Below are 19,155 nucleotides of genomic sequence, written 5' to 3' on the forward strand. Positions count from 1 at the left end.
AGAGCTTCCATATGAGGAGAGATTAATAAGACTGGGACTTTTCAGCTTAGAAAAAGAGACGACTAAGGGGGGGGGAGAATATGATTGAGGTCTATAAAATCATGACTGGTGCGGAGAAAGTAAATAAGGAAGTGTTATTTACTCCTTCTCATAACACAAAAACTAGGGGTCACCAAATGAAATTAACAGGCAGCAGGTTTAAAACAAACAAAAGGAAGTAGTTCTTCACACATCGCACAGTCAACCTGTGGAACTCTTTGCCAGAGGATGTTGTGAAGGCCACAACTATAACAGGGTTCAAAGAAGAACTAGATAGATTCATGGAGGATAGGTCCATCAATGCCTATTAGCCAGGATGGGCAGAGATGGTGTCCCTAGCTTCTGTTTGCCAGAAGATGGGAATGGATCAATTGATGATAACCTGTTCATTCCCTCTGGGGCATCTGGCATTGGCCGCTGTCGGAAGTCAAGATATTGGGCTAGATGGACCTTTGGTCTGACCTAGTATGGCCGTTCTTATGTACAGCATGACCAGCAAACTAACTTTGCCCACACAAACTATCTTCGGTTCCTTTAAAGCAGCTATCACCATGGTCCCTAAAATTCAAAGACGTGAGTTTTATTGTTTTGCCCCCTCAAGCCAATGTTTGCTATTAGACAGGCATATAATATTAATGAAAAAATGCAGAAAGCTGTTCATGAGTAGTGAAAAACTGCTTTTTGTCAAACAGTATGTGTTTTGGTGACCAAAATACATCCATCCGGATGAGAGACTTGCATCTTTTTCCTCTACAATTTCTCGACAACGTGCCAGTGCAGATACCATGCTTGATTTCATTGCTTTAATTAGCCTCCAGGAGGTGTCCCACAATACCCATCCTCACCGCTCCAGTCAGCAGTTTGAACTCCACTGCCCTGCAGGCAGGTAAACACCCATCCGCCCCTCCTCATTAGAAGCCCTAGGAATTTTTGAAATTTAATTTCCTGCTGGCTCAGGATGGAGAAGTCTCATCACATCTTCCCAAGTGACCATGGCGGGTTATTGCACCAAATGTTCTCCTGCTTGGACCACTGTGGAGCAGCTGTTCGATCTAAGCAGTATATTATGGGGAGATGAGGCTGTGCAGTCCCAGCTGCGCTTGAGCCGTAGGAATTGGGACACCTAGGGGCACATTTCTTGAGGCTTGTGCAAAAAGAGCTATGATCGGGAAACGCTGCAGTGCGGAGCGAAGATAAAGGAGCTAAGGCAAGCGTACCGTAAGGCGAGGGAGGCAAACCATCGCTCTGATGCTTCACCTAAGACCTGCCGATTCTATATGGAGCTGGATGCTATCCTCAGTGGTGACCTCACCTCCACTGCCAAGAGCCCCGCACATATTTCGAGGAAACGGAGGCGGCTGAAAGAGGCCCTAACCCGGAAGACTAAGTTATTGATGAACAGGTGGAGTTAGATTAGGCTGTGCAGCTCCCAGCGGGGTCGCCCGGTCAGCCAGGCAACCAGGAACTTTTCTCCACACCAGAGGCATCTAGCAAGTCTTAGCAGTCGCTCTCCGGGGAGAAAGAAGCAGGAGATAACTCTGATAAGTGTACTGCGGAGGCAGGTTCAGGGTATAGAAATGTGGGGGTCTGGCTGTGTTTCTTTGAGGTGGACATTTTCCTGTGTAGCTAATCGGTACGGCAGAACAGGGTGTTGATACCCTCAGAGATCTCACAGGAATCCTCCAGCGAGATCTCCAGGAAAATTTTCTGGAGGTACTCGGTAATCCTCTGCCAAAAGTTCTGTGGCAGAGCAGCTCTGTTCCAACCCCCATTGTAGGAAACTTTCCCATGCCATTTGGCAATTACTTGTGCAGGGACCAAAGCATCACATAGTCGAACAGCATAGGGAGCAGGGCGGAAGCAACAGGTATGGAGTAGATGTACCCTTGTTTCCCTACTTACACTTAGCAGTTAGATATCTGCTAGCATGATCCCCACCAGTGGAAAAGTGTGGAAGAATTCTAGATTTTTTTCCATAGAAAGCTGCACCATGACCCTTGCAGAGAGTGTGTGCTCTCTTCCCAATGTGGAGCAGCCCCTTCCACGCCCCCACTAACACTCATCATGCTTTGGCTGTTCGCGGAGATGTGTGCCTGGCTAGGGTCAGTGAGAAAGTGATTGCAATGTTGCAAAAGATGTATTAACTGAAATGTTACAATGCTGTGCGTGAACTTAACAATCCCGCTTCTGTGCATTGTCCCCTGTGCATCACCAGATATGGCCTTGAGGAACACAACCCACACCCCTGCCGAGCATCTCCGCCAGATAAGAAAGCGCCCGAAATGCAGCAAGACGACATGTTCTGTGAGGTACGGCAGTGCTCCAAAGCAGAAAAAAGGGAATGTAAGGACTGCTGGGAAGCCAAATGGCAGGACAGAAAAGAGAATCAAGCATTTGTTAAGGATGCAAATGAGAGGATGATTAAAGTAATGGAGGAGCAAATGCAGGCGCTGCAGTCCTTAATAGTGCTGCAGACTCAACAGATCCATGCTCAGTCTCCCCTGCAGCACATTCAGAGCATTTTTCTATGCCCTCCCACACAAACTCCACCTGCACATTCCTCTCCACTTTCTGGGAGTTCTTGGTTTCCCCTTCACTCCACCCCCTAGGACAACTTTCACAATGATAGCTGGACCTACACACAGTTGTGAAAGTCTGTCCTTTCCTGGTTCCTCCTTCCCACCAGGCATCTATATGCGTGTGTGTGCTGTTTCTTATTCAATAAAATCAAAGTTATTTAATGGTGGATCACCTTTATTTTTTTTCTACAAATTGAGATTACAGATACCACCAATACATGCAATGCATCATGGGACAGGCATTATCTTCATTGTCTTATAGGAATGTAAGGCCCAAAAAGACACCATTGCGTCCTAGTACCTCTGACAGATATACACATTACTGGTGCTCATTGTCAAAGTGCTGCCTCAAAGCCTCCCTGATTCGAACTGGCCCCCTCTGACAGCCCTGGTATCTGGCTGCTCAAAATCAGCAGCTAAGCAGTCTGCCTCAGCACTCCACCCCAAGCAAACCTTTCACCCTTAGCTTCACAGAGATATGCAATGTACAGCACGTGGCTATGACCAAGGGAATATTATCCTCATTAAGCTCTAGCCTGCCATATAGGCATCGCCAGTGTGCCTTTAATCTGCCAAAGGCACATTCAACTGTCATCTGGCACCTACTCAGCCTGTTGAACTGCTCCTTACTGCTGTCCAAGTGTCCCATATAAGGTTTCATGAGCCACGGCTATAAAGGGTATGCCGGGGCTCCTGGGATCACTATGGACATTTCAACATCCCCCACTGTAATATTCTGGTTTGTAGCTTTCCGTACAGGCTGGTATTCCTGAAGATGCGTGGCAGGATGTGATTAATTGCCCTGCACACTTGCATTAACACAGCCCCAACGGTCGACTCCTAACTCCAAATTGATTCGCGACCAACCAGTAGCAGTCTGGAGTCACCAGCTTCCATACAGCGATTGCCACCATTCTCTACCAAGAGGGCAGCTCTCATTCTGGTGTCCTTGTGCTGCAGGTCTGTGGCGAACTCCGCACACAGTTCCAGGAAAGTGGCTTTCCACATCCGAAAATTCTGTTGCCACTGCTCTTCATCCAACACCTGCAGGATGATACGATCCCACCATTCAGTGCTTGTTTCATGAGCCCAAAAGTGACGATCTACCCTATGCAGCTGCTCTATGAATGCCAAAAGTAATCTATGTTGGGCGCCTGCGAATGTTCTTCAGTTAGGAACTTGACAATTAACTGCACTGCCATCCACAATGTCTTCATGATAGTTCACAGAGCATAGGAGAGCAGTGCGAGGTCCATCCCTTCCCACAAAGATGCCGAGGTCAACAGTAGAGATTGACCATTGCAAAAATGCCACAAAAGAAAGCTGGAAGCCCACGGACTGCTAGGACACAAAGCAATGCATCATGGGACATTAAGGCAGGTCCCAAGATGTGCCGCAATCTGCTCCTCCTTCCCACAACACCTAGCAACAGAAAGTGTTGACCTGGACTGTGGGATAGGTACCCACAGTGAAATGCTCACACTGTCAAGGATGGTGCCCCCACTGTGGATGCGCTCTGCCAACAGAGGGAGTAAGTGTGAACATGAGATTCCAATTTTTATTATGTCGATTTTTGGGTGCTGCCATCACTTTTGTCAACAAAAATTGGTAGTGTAGACATAACCTGAGTCACGTCACCTGGGCTCTGAAACTCACTGCTGCAGGTTCTGTTTGCAGTGTAGACTTACCCTCAGAGGTCAGGTCAACTGACTGAAGCTTGCACTACAGGGCTAGAAATAGCAACACAGACATTCCCACTCAGGCTCTGAAACCTGTTGAGGGGGTGGGTCTCAGAGCCTGGGGTCCAGCCCAAGCAGAAATGTTTGTGTTGCTATATTTAGCCCTGTGGCCCAAGCCCCATGAGCCTGAGTCAGTTGACCTGGGCTCTGAGACTCGCTTCTGTGAGTTTTTTGTTTTTAAACAGTGTAGATATACCCTTAATATTCTTTTCTCTCATTTATCCTTATTCTCATTGACTTTTTTGATGCTGAAACACTGTTTATTACATGCTTTTCCTGTCTAAACTTTTCTCTGGATTCGTGCCCTACCATTCTAAACATTCCTTTCAGCAGTGGTGTGCCGAATCTTCATTTATTCACTCTAATTTAAGGTTCCACGTGCCAGTAATACATTTTCATGTTTTTAGAAGGTCTCTTTCTATAGGTCTATAATATATAACTAACTATTGTTGTATGTAAAGTAAACAAGGTTTTTAAAATGTTTAAGAAGCTTCATTTAAAATTAAATTAAAATGCAGAGTCCCCAGCACTGGTGGCCAGGACCCGGGTAGTGTGAGTGCCCCTGAAAAAGCTCATGTGCCACCTCTGGCATGCGTGCCATAGGTTGCCTACCCCTGGATTATACTGAAAATTTATATAAGCCACCTTTCTCTCTTCATTTAAGCTTTTGTTATCTTCTGCACTGATTTCTAGCTTATCTTCCTGGCTTTTTCTGTAAATTATAACAAGCTTGTTGACAATTCTGCTGCCCACCTAATCAAACAATGTTTCTGCCATGACTCCTCACACCATCCAGTGATCTGCCTACCAACCTCGCACCGCACACTAAGTTTAAGACACATGTTCTAACCTTCTTAGCCCTCCATCTAAGTGGCCTGTTTTGGTTGGCCTGGTAGTTTGATGACACTGGCCTAGCTCCAGTGTCTAATAATTGTATCTATTCCCTCTCTCTAGCATCTATCCTTCATTTTACTACTTTCTATTTTTGTTCGGTCATCCTGCCCCAGTCCTGCTAGTGAAATAAATTGCCTCTTTTGATTCATTCTACATCTTTGTCGTCCTTCAAATCCCTTCCAAAAAGAAAGAAAAAAAAAAGAAAAAAGAAAAGAAATCACACCCCTTTTTATTACTCAGTATCATCTAAAACAAGACAAAATAATTCCAAATATGCTTCTAGGGACAAGTGTAAAATATGAGGGTTGCTGGTTTTTTTTTTAAGTGGAACTGATGTAATAATTCAAAATGGTGCATCTGGAAACATGCTTGAACAATATCCCTCTGGATGCACTCAAGCTGCCTCCTGTTTTCCTTCTCGGGAATGGAAAGTCTCACAGGTAGAGATGTCATTATGAGAGGGCTTGCTCTTTCTCCATACTTTCACAAATTTGGAAAGAATCTTTAGAAGTAGTTAGCCAAGAGTTATGGAATTCTTTCAGCAACAAGCATTCCCCAAAGGCAGATTTTTGGAGATCATTCAAAAATATGTTCTTGTTTATTATGACCATGGGGCTCAGTTACGGTAATTCTCTCTTTGAGCTTGTCTTTACTGCTTAAAAAAAGATGTATTCTTTTACTTCAGGATAACGTATGCACTTAAGTTCACGTATTCTCACATGCATTAATTAGCGTGTGGTAAAACATACAAGTTTTTTTAGCACTGAAGATAAACCCTCGGAAAAGCTCCCTGCACTGCTGCTCTGTTACTTACAGTTAGTTGGTAAAGCATGCCTATTCAGTGGAACAAGCAACCTTAATGGTTTTACATACTTTGTTTATAAACTTGTAGATTAATTGGTCTATCTTCGGTCAGCAAACCTCACTGGATTTCAAAGCCGTTATGGGAGAAGGGGCCATGACAATATTCTGCACCAACTCAATAAGCCTCATTCTGATGAGTATGTGTGTCACTTCATTATGCACCTTTCAGATGTTACAATATTTCATTTTAGCCGCAAATAAAGCATTTGCTGTTGTAGCCTCTGCTCTTATCTCCAGGATCAACTAACTACCTTAGCTTATCTAACCTCACTTTAATTTGGCTGTAAGCTACTTGGGGCAGGGACTTTTTTCCTATATTTACGCCTATGAACAGCACATATTTTAATAGCACTATATATACATTATTTATATAAAGACCCTTTAAAAAGGGATTAAGATTGTACAGACGTAATATTCCACCAACTCAAACCCTAGAAAGCAAGGAAATGTCCAGTTATGGGACACCTCTAATACCCAGAGAGGACATATTTCCACTGAGGGCAACAGAATCCGCCACCACAAGGACGGTACCTCCAACTGATGAGACATAACATTTATATCCAGCACAGTATACTGCAAACTTTTAATTAGAATGCTCCCAAAACTCCTTGGGTGGAGAGAAAAGGAATCTGTCAAGTGCCATCTCTGCTCCATTGGGCGAGCTATGGCTGTCTAGACTGGAGAACCCTCTCCTGAAGATGCTGCACTTCAACTGAAGGTGAAGAACTTGCAGCACTGGAAATCAAAGCAGCTCTCAGTTGGCAACCATGGCTGGTATGACCCCCAGACTCAGTCACGGTTTACAGCATAGACAACCTTCCTATAGTTTCCTAACCTTAGAGCATAGTGGGGTGAGAATGGAAGGGAACTTCGCTGAGGGCAGCCTGTAGCTTCAAAGCCATTGGAAAGACAAGCTAAGGGGCGGCCATCTTTACTGGGCAGCCTCAATTTCACATGGCCAAAGCCCTCAAGTCTACTGCATTTCAGCTGAATCAGAGTTCCAGTTTACGTGAGTGACAAATTTCCTAACAAAATACACTTTAGCACAGTGGAAGGTGCACTGAACTGGGAGGCAGGACACCATGAGTTCACGTTTCACGTCTTTTGATTGCTCTTGTTTGTATTTCTTTATATTTCTGTACATTTCACAGACTTCTTATTGAGCAACATCTATATTAAGGGGCAGTCAAGTATCACTCAATCTGTTTTACAAATAAATTATCTGTGACATTGCAAAAGGTCATTTCTACAAGAGATGAAAATAGAACCAATGTAGTTCTATGATTAACTTTCACTCTCAGCCACACACAGAAAGAATCTGTCAAATCTATAAGTGATTGTAATCTGTAAACCACTGTTCCAGAGCTAGGAACAAAACCAGGGTTCCTGACATTCAGCATGTCTTGAAAATGGTTGCGAAATCCATTCAAAAATCCTCTCTGGTTGCTGAACCACACAGAGAATAGCTGCCTATGCTACTACCACCACCTCCTGTAGCTCAAGCGGTAGCTATGTGGACTCAAGATCTGAATGTCTTGGGTTGAAACTCTACTAATGGTCCATGTAGTGATCCTTATAAGTGCATGTTATAAAACTCCTATTTTTCCAGTTCATTTTCTATTTTTTTAAATGTTTCATCTAATTTACATGGTGAAGAATGATCGTAAAATAGGTTTTATATCAAAAACTATTATAATCTGAATGATGATGTGATACACAACAAAACATAGGGGTTCACATTTCAGTCATTGGTCATACCTTTTAATTACTTGTGTCAAAGACTGGTAGGTTTAAGGTTTGAAAAGTGTGATGGCCTTAGTGAAATGGCAGCCGTATTTCCTAATGGTTGTCTATGGCTTCAAAGCCCAGGTGGAAACATTAGGTGATGGCTGCTATTTTTTTAGGGGTATCCCTCCCAGTAGTAAAGTAGTGATCATCATTACCTAGGACATAAACATCTTCGATCCCATTTGGTAGCTGAAGTCCCACTGTAAGTTATGGGAAATGACAGCCATTTTGAGTAAGAGAAAATTGTGAATGCAACTTTAAAGCAAAACAAAGTTTAATAACTTTGCTGAATTACAATCTAACTTCTTCAAAATAGCATTTGAAGGTATCTGGCAATATGTTTTATCTACATAGGAAGTTTGAAGAATTATAAATAAAAGTTGCAAATTTTAAATTATGGGATTTATGCAATACACTTTCAGATTGTGTGGTGGGTGTATCTGCAATACTACACACAAAATGTATCACTAGATTAGCTTTCATTCACTAGTATATAACAAAATACATTCTCTGTTATCAAAGTGCACAAAACCTACCTTGGATCAGTGCAAGCCCAACTTTATGATATTCATATCTCTAAAATTCTCCTCATGTAAAAAAATTTTCAATTCAATCATTTATACACAGGTTATAAACCCTTAACAAATAAATGTGGTTATGACTGAAATGTTGCAACCTGAACAAGAACAGTGCAAGAGAAAAAAAAAGAAAACATTGAAGTCACTTCTAGAGTACAAAGCTCAACTTATTTTAGGCAACAGACTAACATGCACTCGCTGAGTAATGCTTCTGAGCAACATGATAAGCAACTTAGAACAACAAGAAGTGGTTTAAAGTCAACATCTTTAGTTTATTTCTTTTAAGGAAGAACAAACCTGGGCCACTTTAACAGAATTTTGAGTAGAGCCACCAGCATGATATTCTACGTTGAACTTTTTCACAAGTTCTTCAAACCTGTAAGAAACCACAGGAGTTGGGGGGGGGGGGGGAGAGAAGGGGGGCAGAGAGAGAGAGAGAGAGAGAGAGAGAGAAAGGAAGTCAGATTCTGCAATTTTTCAGTGAAAAACTATATAAAGCATCTAGATTAGAAATGTATGAGATCAAGTTATTTGTAAACAGGAAATTCAGACATATTAGCTCTTTTACAAGGTGCTAGCTGAGAAAACGCAGACTAAAATAGCATGCATGCACAATATGTGCACTAAGCAACTGGCTAAATGACAAAGCAAGCGATATCAACTTGATTTCGCTCCCTTACAGTTGCATTGTAGCTCTATAACATTTAAAGAATATCTTAGGAATACAGCATCTGGAGCTTATGCATGATGATAATTAACTTTCAAGCTTCTAAAGTATATGCTCACATGTAAAAGAAAAAATTTAAAGGAAACCAACGAAGAGGTGCTGATTCACACTTCCTCTGGCTAAATACATAACATAAAAATTCAATAATAAGATACTTTATCTACTTTTAAACTGTAGTCAAATAGTGTACACTCAAAATGTAAATATTTTAAAGCATGAAGTTTGAACTTGTTTGTCAGGTGTTGGAACTTTATAAACAGATCTACTGCTAGTTTGAGAAAAATCGGATATAAAAGATAACTGTAAAACGTGCATAAATTGTAGCAGAGCAGTTCTCAGTCTTTCAGTTTTCTAGTCCTCTAAGTTGAATCATTGTGTAAAAATAAATAAAATATAAAAGCTCCGCTGTCTAAATGTTTTGAAAGAACACTTGCTTTCACTAGCAAAACTTATTTTCACAATATAAAAATATGTATAAAGACAGCTTGATTAATTTAAAAGGAAAAGTCACTGTTTTTAACATAGCGTACATAACAGTTATGAGTTAATAATATCTGGCTCCACTAGTTAGATCTGGAGCATAGCTACCACTGAAATAATGAAAGGGACTTCGCTAAAAAATGCAGTGCAAGTTGAATTGTTTAAGTTCCAGACAGGTCAATAAATGGTCAGTACAAAGGTAATGTAAAAATTTAATTCGGTTTAGACTACCATCAAGAAAAAGCCCGGTATTCAAGAGAAATATAGTTAAATCTGTCTTAAGGGACCATTCAAGGGACCAACTAAAATAGTTTAACAGAAGTGGTCTTCTAATAAAGATGGAGCAAAATAGTATTCTATCCATTTGTGGATTCTTTGTGATAATCTCTTAAAATAGGAGGTTGATTAATAAGTGGATTCTCTTGCACAGGGGTTCTCAAACTGGGGGATGACACCCCTCAGGGGGTCACGAGCTTATTACATAGGGGTCACGAGCTGTCAGCTTCCACCCTCAGACGCTGCTTCACCTCCAGCATTTATAATAGTGTTAAATATACAAAAATGTGTTTTTAATTTATAAAGGGGGGGGTGGCACTCATAGCCTTGCTGTGTGAAAAGGGTCACTAATACAGAAGTTTGAGAACCACTGTTCTTGCATAAGTTTAAATGAAATACATTTTCATACAGTATGCATGTTACTTTTCCTGAGGCACAGTCCTGATAGTTTTTTTATTATTGTCTCTTTGTTCATATACTAACAGAAAACACTTTCCCCTCGTTTTAATGCACCTAATTTTCAAATAAATTAGGCACCCCTCCAACCTTACAATAAATACTAGTAGCAGAAAGCCTGTGCTGTCACAAGAATGTAATTTATAAAGTCGTGTGTAAAAAAAAGCTGAAAATGGCCGAGAATTTAAAAATAGGATGGCAACACACTGTGAATCCAAAGGATGACTGAACCAGATGATATAAACAAAAAACTCTCAACCATGCTTGTAGCTGTTTCCATTGTTTCACACTGACTCAACTGACATTCTAGGCTACAAAGTGATTTGGGGGGTTATGATGTATGCTGGTTGTGTTGATTTGTATAGTCTCCCTCATACAACCAGTGAAATGGTTGCAGGCAAAATAGCTGCAGACTAAGGGTGGTGACTGGATGAGTTAACTCTGATATCACAATGGTCTAGGACAATGTACCCAAACTTTACTTGTCATGCCCCCCTGCCCTTACTACTAGTGGAATCTTTCTGCACTCCCCCTCTTCCATTACTGCACAGTTAGTTCAGCAGAGAAGCTTGTGCTGAAGGTGGAGCTGGGGCTAGAGACAGAGCTGGCCTGGGGTGGGTAGGGGAAGGCTGAGAAGGAATGAGGGCAGAGCTGAACTGGGGACGGAGAAGGGGGTGGAGTGGAGCTGTGGCAGGGGCCAGAGCTGGGCACAGAGCAGGGGGAGCTGCAGCTGGGTGGTGCTCCCTTCTCGCCCCTTGTGGGGGCTGGCCCAGGCCCTGCCACGCCTCTCCCACATTCCTCCATGCCCCCCATAGTTTGGGGACTATTGATCTAGGATCTTGGCATGGCATAAATACATGCCTACTGTAGCTATACACTGCATGGGAGTAATTTGTAAAGTCAAAATGGCTGAAAACTTAAAAATTTGATCGTAACAGACCACAAAACCCAGTGATGAGTCAACCTAGTGAAATTCTAAACATAAAGAGCTCTCAACCATGCTTGTGGCTGTTTCCATCGCTTCACACTGACTCAATGGACATTTTAGACTTGAGAGTGACTCACAAAATCTTATTATATAAATACAGATTACCTATACTACAAGTGAAAAAGGAATAAACATCAGCCAGAAAAGTAACTACTAAAAAAAGGCATCTTCTTTCAACATATTTGCTAATGCAAAAACACAAATACCAATGACCATGGTCCAGATCCAGTATATCTATCAGAGTTACATTCCATTCTGTCTTGTGCTCAATAACCATAGTGAAAAATTAATTTGTGATGTCAGAAGCAGAAAACACTGCCTGATTTTCAGATCTCAGGTTGAGTTTCCAGGGCTATCAGAGCAAATACATCATTTTGAATGGTCAGCTAAGCAATCTGCTGTACAAGTAATAAATATGGACTCCCACAATGTCATTTTCAAAGTCAATTATTTTATTATAGTCATACTAATATGAAAGTTACACTTCTGGATGTTCATTACATTTATTTTCTTGGGTTGATGCTCTCCTATAATAGATGGTTGTTGCACAGTAGTTTTATTATACAATATTCAGAATAGACACTTCCTATCCTATAACAGAGGCTCATGTCACCTTAAATAAATAAATCATAATCAACAGAGTCTTGATTATTAATATATGTGCTTCTAAGGGGCTGCTGCTTCTGTTATGAAATCCATTCACAGACTACTTTTATAAGATGTAGTACCTTAATGACTCTACAATAGTTTCCTCTAAATCATATTTGCAAAGTTCTTTGAAGATGGAAGCATCAACAACGACTAATTAAGGATGAGTTGAGATGTACACTGATATTAGATCTAAAATCCCCTGCTTACTTTTAAAATTTGGCATATTGACTTTTCATAGAAGAATTTTATTTTTCTGGTTTTGTTTTAATTTTATATATGAATATACACACAGACATGCACAAATAAAATTTAGCAATGTGGCTATAGGAAATATCTAAAAATGCTCACCTTCTGCACCTTTGGTCCTGTTTTCCTTACATTTTCTTTGAGTAACTTATCTCTTCAGTCTCTCACAAATAGGTTAAGTAGTGGAATTTAAAATATTAAAGGTTTTTAATATCTTGCTATCATTTACCTTGTTTGAGGTCAGAGGAATACAACAAAAGAAAGGCAAAGGAGAGCAGTAGCACAGTTCAGTTAAACATTTTTGCCATTGTACTGAGAACTGAGAGAGTTGTATGGAGGATGGATTAGTGAGAGACTGAGCACAGTTTCTATCTGACAAAGTGCATCTGCTATCACACATTTTGGTTCACTGATTTATACACCTTCTGGAGAAGAGCCTGAAGAGAACTATTATAAGGAAAATGCTGGAAATGGACAGTTATCCATTAATATTACAGAAGTCAAAACTGTAGCTCCCACCACCCTTCATTCAAGAAGAGTACTGCCTATGTGTATAATACTTACAACCAGTTATATAGTACATATCATTAAGTACTGGTGGAATTCAATCATCTTTATCAAATAGTAGTTCATGTACTGGAGTTAAGTTTAAACACTAAGTTGAATACAAATTAAGCTTCTATGTCCTGCTTTGAGCAGGGGGTTGGACTAGATGATCTCCCGAGGCCCCTTCCAACCCTGAGATTCTATGATCTAACTTTACAATATTACATATTTACAGTCACAAGCCTCAACTACTTAAGTTCAAATTTAGCGACTGATGCATAGTTTTTTTTTTATTTCAACATATTTTGTTTCAGTTAAAATACTTACCAAGACAATATTTTTCAGGTTTAGGGGGGAAAAACCCCTATCTGAACCATATCAGCCATCCTATCACATACTTCTCTATAGCATATGACATGGGACATAATTGTGCAATAATTACTCATGTACTTCAATACTCTGTTAAAGGTCGGAGTTATGATCTTTTTATTTCTACAATAAGTCTCCATTTAAAATGTTTGAATAATGAGATACCCCATCCTACCCTCCTAACGACAGGCAGGCAATTAGAAAGAATCACAAACTAAATTACTACATATGCTTTTCACAGCCATCCACACTACTAATTATCTACCAATTGTATACCAAGCAACTGCAACCTCTACTGATAGCAAGTTGCTGAGGGAAAAAAGCAACAACATGTCTCATAACAACCACTTCTCAAATAAAGAAATGCAACAACAACATGAACAAACAATGTTTTGGCAAGATTTGTAAAATTAAATTTGTAAAATTTAATCTTACATTTTCTATCAGTTTAAATGCTTGGTACCCAATCCATATGGTTAATTTTTGTTATTTGTGCATCTATGAACATAGCAATAAAAATATTAACTCCTTTACCTGAAAATGCCTACTACAACAACTGCCTTTGTGACTGAGGGGTAACTCAAGATTACTTGTATTAATATACAATACTAGATGCCCTACTGCTTCTCTTTATTTAGAGCTGTGACTTCTAGTGCATTTAATTACTTTATTCTGTGGTCTGTGTGATGAAGGTTTGGCTATAACAATGAGGATGGCTTCTAAACCAAAATAAATATGCAGTAACTGGCATCAGATAAAATATTGTCTTTAATATCTCAATCTCAAGGTGACAGCCAGCAGAGAGGAAAAAAATTACTTTCAGTTATTTCATTGAATTAGGCATGCAGACAGTGAGACTTTGACTGCTGCCCTTCACTAGTTCAGTCAGAAGTATTTAAAAAAACACCTCATTTCATCATGTTTTATAGAAAAACGTCTTCGGGGCCTTGGGTGAATGTGTCAATTCAAAGAAAATGCATGCTAATGCAAGGAAACCCCTTTTGCTGACTGTCTTCAATGTCATGATGTAAGGCTGTTATCAATTAAATGTGTTAATTTATCCACAAGAGTCCATTAACCAACTACTGACCTGAAACTTAAGAATGACAACTGGATTTCATCTTTAAATTGGATTTTCATTTTTAAAAATTAACATTTGGACAGACAAAAAAATCAGTACATGATCAAGGGAGCATGGGGAAACCTGTTGTGCCATTGTCCGCACTATACCTGGCCTATGAACAGGAAATTCCATGCCACAGTGGTGTCAGTCCAGCACCTTTCAAGGGTTTTTTATTTTTGTTTTTGTTTTGGGGGGGGGGGGAATAAACTGGAGCAACTCTCTTTCAGGCCAGTGGATACCAAATGCACCTTGTGTAGGTGCTAAGTGAACTGTTATGTTTGGGACAAATTCAAGAAAATTAGGACTTTATGAGCTAGACTAATATTGCTGTTTCTGGTTCTGCAACTGATGGTCCTTCTGAATATTTCCTAAGTCTGTTAGCATATCTGAGAACTCTGGTTCCTTTGTTGATCTTAGAACATACCATTACATTAACCACCACAATAAATCTCACATCAGCACCATCCAGAAGGCCATGAGTTTGGTACCGTAAATTTGGTCGTCATATTCTAGAGAAAACATGTTTGCAACAGTAGCAGTACATGTTTCTAGCTGTGGTACTGCTGATCAACAATAGCACTGACCAAAAAGAATGTATGTTAATGTTTTTGTAAAACAACATTGGCAATGATGTCACGTGTCACTTGTTTTTTTAGAACTGAACTGCTAATAAAACCTGATGCTGAAGTGTATATCTCAACAAGAGACTCGGAAAGCAGAAAAAGCAACTTAATAAGAGTACTACAATTATTCAGATTTAATTTTTATTTTGCAGTAGCTAGCACCTGCAAGCCATCCAGATCAGAGCCCCATTGTGCAAGGTATCATTTTTAAAAACATTTGGGAAATGCCAGTCCTTGCCACAAAGATCTTAAATACAAAAATCTACTTGGGACAAAACCAAAAAAGCAAAGGTCAGCCAAAGTTGGTATCCATTTTTTGTCATCTCATATCTTCTGTCTATCCTCACAGTGAAGTGTAAGACTGAATGAAAAGAGGTATTCTTGTTGAGTTTAAAGTGCATTAACTTCCTGGAATGGAGTATCCAAAAGAATACAAACAAGACAAAAAGGTCCTAAGTGACTTTGGAACCCAAGTCCCATTTTCAAAAGTGACTTAGGCACTTAGGAGCTTAGATCCCATTGACTTCCAAAGTCAATTTTGAAAATTGAACTTGAAGATACAGACACACAGTATGGCTGCTATCATTACTACACAAATCCTAAATTTTATTTTGCTTAAATATGGGCCTGATTCTGTTATGCACATCTGTCTTGCACTAGTGTCAGTCCATTGACCTTAATACAATTACTCTTAATTTATATTATTGTAAGTGAGACCAAAATCAGGCCCTGTAAATCTAACATGGCAAACTCACTTAGGTATGAATTCCAGTCATTTATTTGTGGATTAGATGAGTAAAATTAGTATTTTAACCAGCTGTAAAACAATTTAACCATCTTCCTTTATTCACACATATTGTAAACATGGAATAAATGATGATGCTCCTACTGCATATAGATTTATATCCTTCTGGATATTTGTATCTAAGGTTACCTTTTTCAAAAGTACTTAAATCCCATTTCAAAAGTGATTTAGGCACTTTGTAGCCTAAGTCTTATTGACTTCTGAAGTTGTATAAATGAGTTTAAAAAACCGATCTAAATAACATTTTCCACAAGTTACATACTGAGAAAAAAATGCTTGAGAGAAAGACACTGTTGATGCAGATGTGAAAAGCCACTTTATCTTCAAGAAGTAAAAAGAAATGTAGTTTCTTGTTTTTCAGCAAGATGGGTTTTCTTGGCTATTTTCTGAACTATTTGCTTGTTACCCAGGATGACTCTATAACACACACCAGCAGGGAGTCACATTTTAAAGATCAGCTGCCTAAAAGCAGCTGCAGAGGAGGGAAAAAGCGTATTTGTAACTGAGGGTGGTTTTTTGTTAATCTGTTTTTTTCTGTTTATTTTGTATATTAGAAATTCAGGTCCTGGCTAACCAATTTTTCCCGGAGATTTTTAGTCAGATTATTCAAATTCTTCTGTTCGTTTTTGTTAACTCAAAATGCCTGACAAGCAGTGAGGATGAAAGATCTTTGTTAAAGGTTCAACATCCTTGCAACTTGCAGCTTTAATAAAATAGCAAAACAATGTAATATATATTACATTTACTGAATTCACTTAGTCAAAGGTAATTATCTCACCTTCTCTAGTTGCCTAACATTTTCAGTTGCAAGAACAGGTCATGCTAGTAACAGATCTCAGTTTACTGTATAGCAGCAAGGAGAACCCGACTAACATCCCAATGTCCTCATGTCTAATCTTACCATTTACATTTTTTAAAAAATTCATTTAAATCTTCACATGAAGCAATGAGTGACAGAACGTCTAAAGAATCAGCATTGTAAATCAAAGAAAAATTTCTTCAGAGTGTGATAACATTCCTACAGGAGCTATTTAAATGATATTAGAAAGTTGGTATTATGTGGTTTTTAGATATTGTTACCATTTCCAGTTTTAAAAAAACTAGTTAAAAACAATCCCAAAATCTAATCATCTTAATACTTAGTACTTTCAGTTACTCATACATCTGGTGACTCTGTCATCATTCATGTCCCAAGTTTAATCATTTCAGGATAGGCATGTCCAATACAGCCAGAGTCTCACATAGACTATATAAATTAGGTAAGCAGGGGAATGGTTTCGCTATTGTGGGGAACTTTTTTGGCTTCTGCACTACCCCGGTGAAATGGGCTAGCGGAAGGATTTGAGTTTTTGCTTTTACTTTTTTTTAACCCAGAGGCCTTTCTACCCTTGAGGACTTTCCTTTCACTATTTTGTCTGGCAGAGTTTTTGTAACCCCGACAAGGCTGGGCCCAAGATTTGGGGGGGGGGGGAAGGGGGCTTGACCCCCAACCCTGCTGTGGTTACCTAGGACAGGGGATAGGGTGTTTTCACTCCGGGGTGCTTTCTTCACACTGGACACTTTCCTGACCCACTGATTATTTTATACAATTTAATGCAAATACAAGTTATTTAATTAACAATTAATTTAAAAAAGAATAAGGAAAAATGAGAAAGGTTAAAGGAAAACACATTACCCCACTTTATGGCAGGGAACATTACAAGCAGTGTTTTTGGAATGTTAGGGCAGTTTACCGTCTATTTCTTGTGAGTCCCAGGCCATTTTCTCAGGCCCTGGCTGTGCTGCAGGGATGCTGCGGGTTGGACACTTGCTCTGGTGGTGGCCACACACCTCTGGGCTTTGGGTGGTGGGACCCTTCTTTCCAGTGTCAGCCACTCGTCGGGTTAAGGTTCCCCTTCCAGTTTGGCCTGCAAGGACCCTTGGCTGGGGGTGTCTTTCTGCACTGGGCCCTTTGCCCAAGGTCCCCCCTTGGCTAGCCCCAGGGGCTCACCGCACCCGGCTTCAGATTGTTTTAGCTCCAGCTCCACTTCGCCTCAGCATTGATGCTGCTACTTTGCCTTCAGCCCCCTGGTCTGCTTTTCTGGCCCCTCTGGCTCTATGGCTGCACTTTTGCTTTCAGCACAGGATTTACTTTTCCTGGGCTATGTCTCTGACTCTATGGCTGCAGCCCTGCTTCCAACACAGGGTCTGCTCTGCAGGCTGCTTTTGTGACTCTTTCAGCTTTGACCTGCTTTTCTGGCCCCTCTGGCTAGCACAGCTCTGTTCCCTAGCTCGGCTTGGGCTCCTGTTCTTTTCTTAGCTCGGCCCCACTCTGCCTGACCCAGGTAATTCCAGCTCACACCGAGGACGAGACCCTGGCATCCTTACTCCCTGATTAGCCTGCCCGCCCTGTTAATCAGGCTGACCTGGAGCATTGGCCTCGCCCCATTCTTTTAGTACTGGGAGCTAGCCAACCAAAACACCCGCACTGAATGTTAGTAAGCGGACAACAGTCCCCTTATTCTTATATACTGTATATGAGACAAAAGTAATCAGTAATCTACCACTTCTATGAGAAAAGTAAATCAATAATTTGCAATAACTGGAAATGAAATTTATAGATACAGTATTTCAGTAACAAGAATTTTAATATGTTGTTGAATATCTGAATTCACAGAAGAATGAAGGGTCATCATCTAAGTTCCCTCTAAGCTGTGCAGCCGCATGCAGCCTATTAAGCGCCACACAGACACTCAGGGCTGTGGCAGGGAGAAAGGCCTCTCCAGTAGCCCTGGAACTGCCATGGCGGGGAGAGGCACCCGGTCCTCGGCACCAACCCAGCCCGGCCCTGCCACAGGCAAGTCCGAGAGGCCCCTCCACTGGCCCCAACCCAGTCCAGACCTGCCGCAGCCAGGGGAGAGGCACTCCCTCCCTGGCCCCAACCCAGCCCAGCCTGGACGTGCCATGGCCGAGTGAGAGGTGCCTATCCCATGGCCCCAGCACCGGAGTTGCTGCAGCAGGGAGAGCCACCTCTCCCCACCAGCCCAGGCGCTGCTGCGGGGAGAGAGAGCTCGGGGGGAGCTCGGGGGTTCCTCTTTCCCCGCTGTAGCCTGTACTCCAAACCCCTCATCCCTGGCCCCACCCCATGCACCCCCAGCCATAGTCCTTGCACCCCAACCCTCTGACCCAGCACTGAGCCCACTCCTACACTCCGAACCCCTCAGCCCCACCCCATGAATTTTGTTATGTGTACCAACATGCATGGGAAAAATTAGAGGGAACACTGGTCATCATAACTGATTACTAAGAAATCAACTGAGACAGTTTTCTATATGGTGTTCATGAATAACAATGGACCAAAACTAGTCCTATACTTCAAGGTAAAAGTTAATTATCTTGCAGTTA

General features: G+C 41.0%; 1 protein-coding gene across 8 annotated transcripts in view; it reads right to left on the reverse strand.

Moving 5' to 3' along the window:
• The window catches only part of ADK (adenosine kinase), a 560,340-nt gene that overhangs the window by 353,895 nt on the left and 187,290 nt on the right, over nt 1-19,155 (reverse strand). For all 8 annotated transcript variants that reach the window (XM_039547058.1, XM_039547060.1, XM_039547059.1 and 5 more), the window contains one exon: nt 8,779-8,857. In XM_039547058.1, coding sequence (XP_039402992.1) covers nt 8,779-8,857 — 79 coding nt within the window. The remainder of the gene's footprint in view (nt 1-8,778; nt 8,858-19,155) is intronic.

This window comes from Mauremys reevesii, linkage group 7 (genome assembly GCF_016161935.1).
Source record: "Mauremys reevesii isolate NIE-2019 linkage group 7, ASM1616193v1, whole genome shotgun sequence".
Classification (NCBI taxonomy): Eukaryota; Metazoa; Chordata; order Testudines; family Geoemydidae; genus Mauremys; species Mauremys reevesii.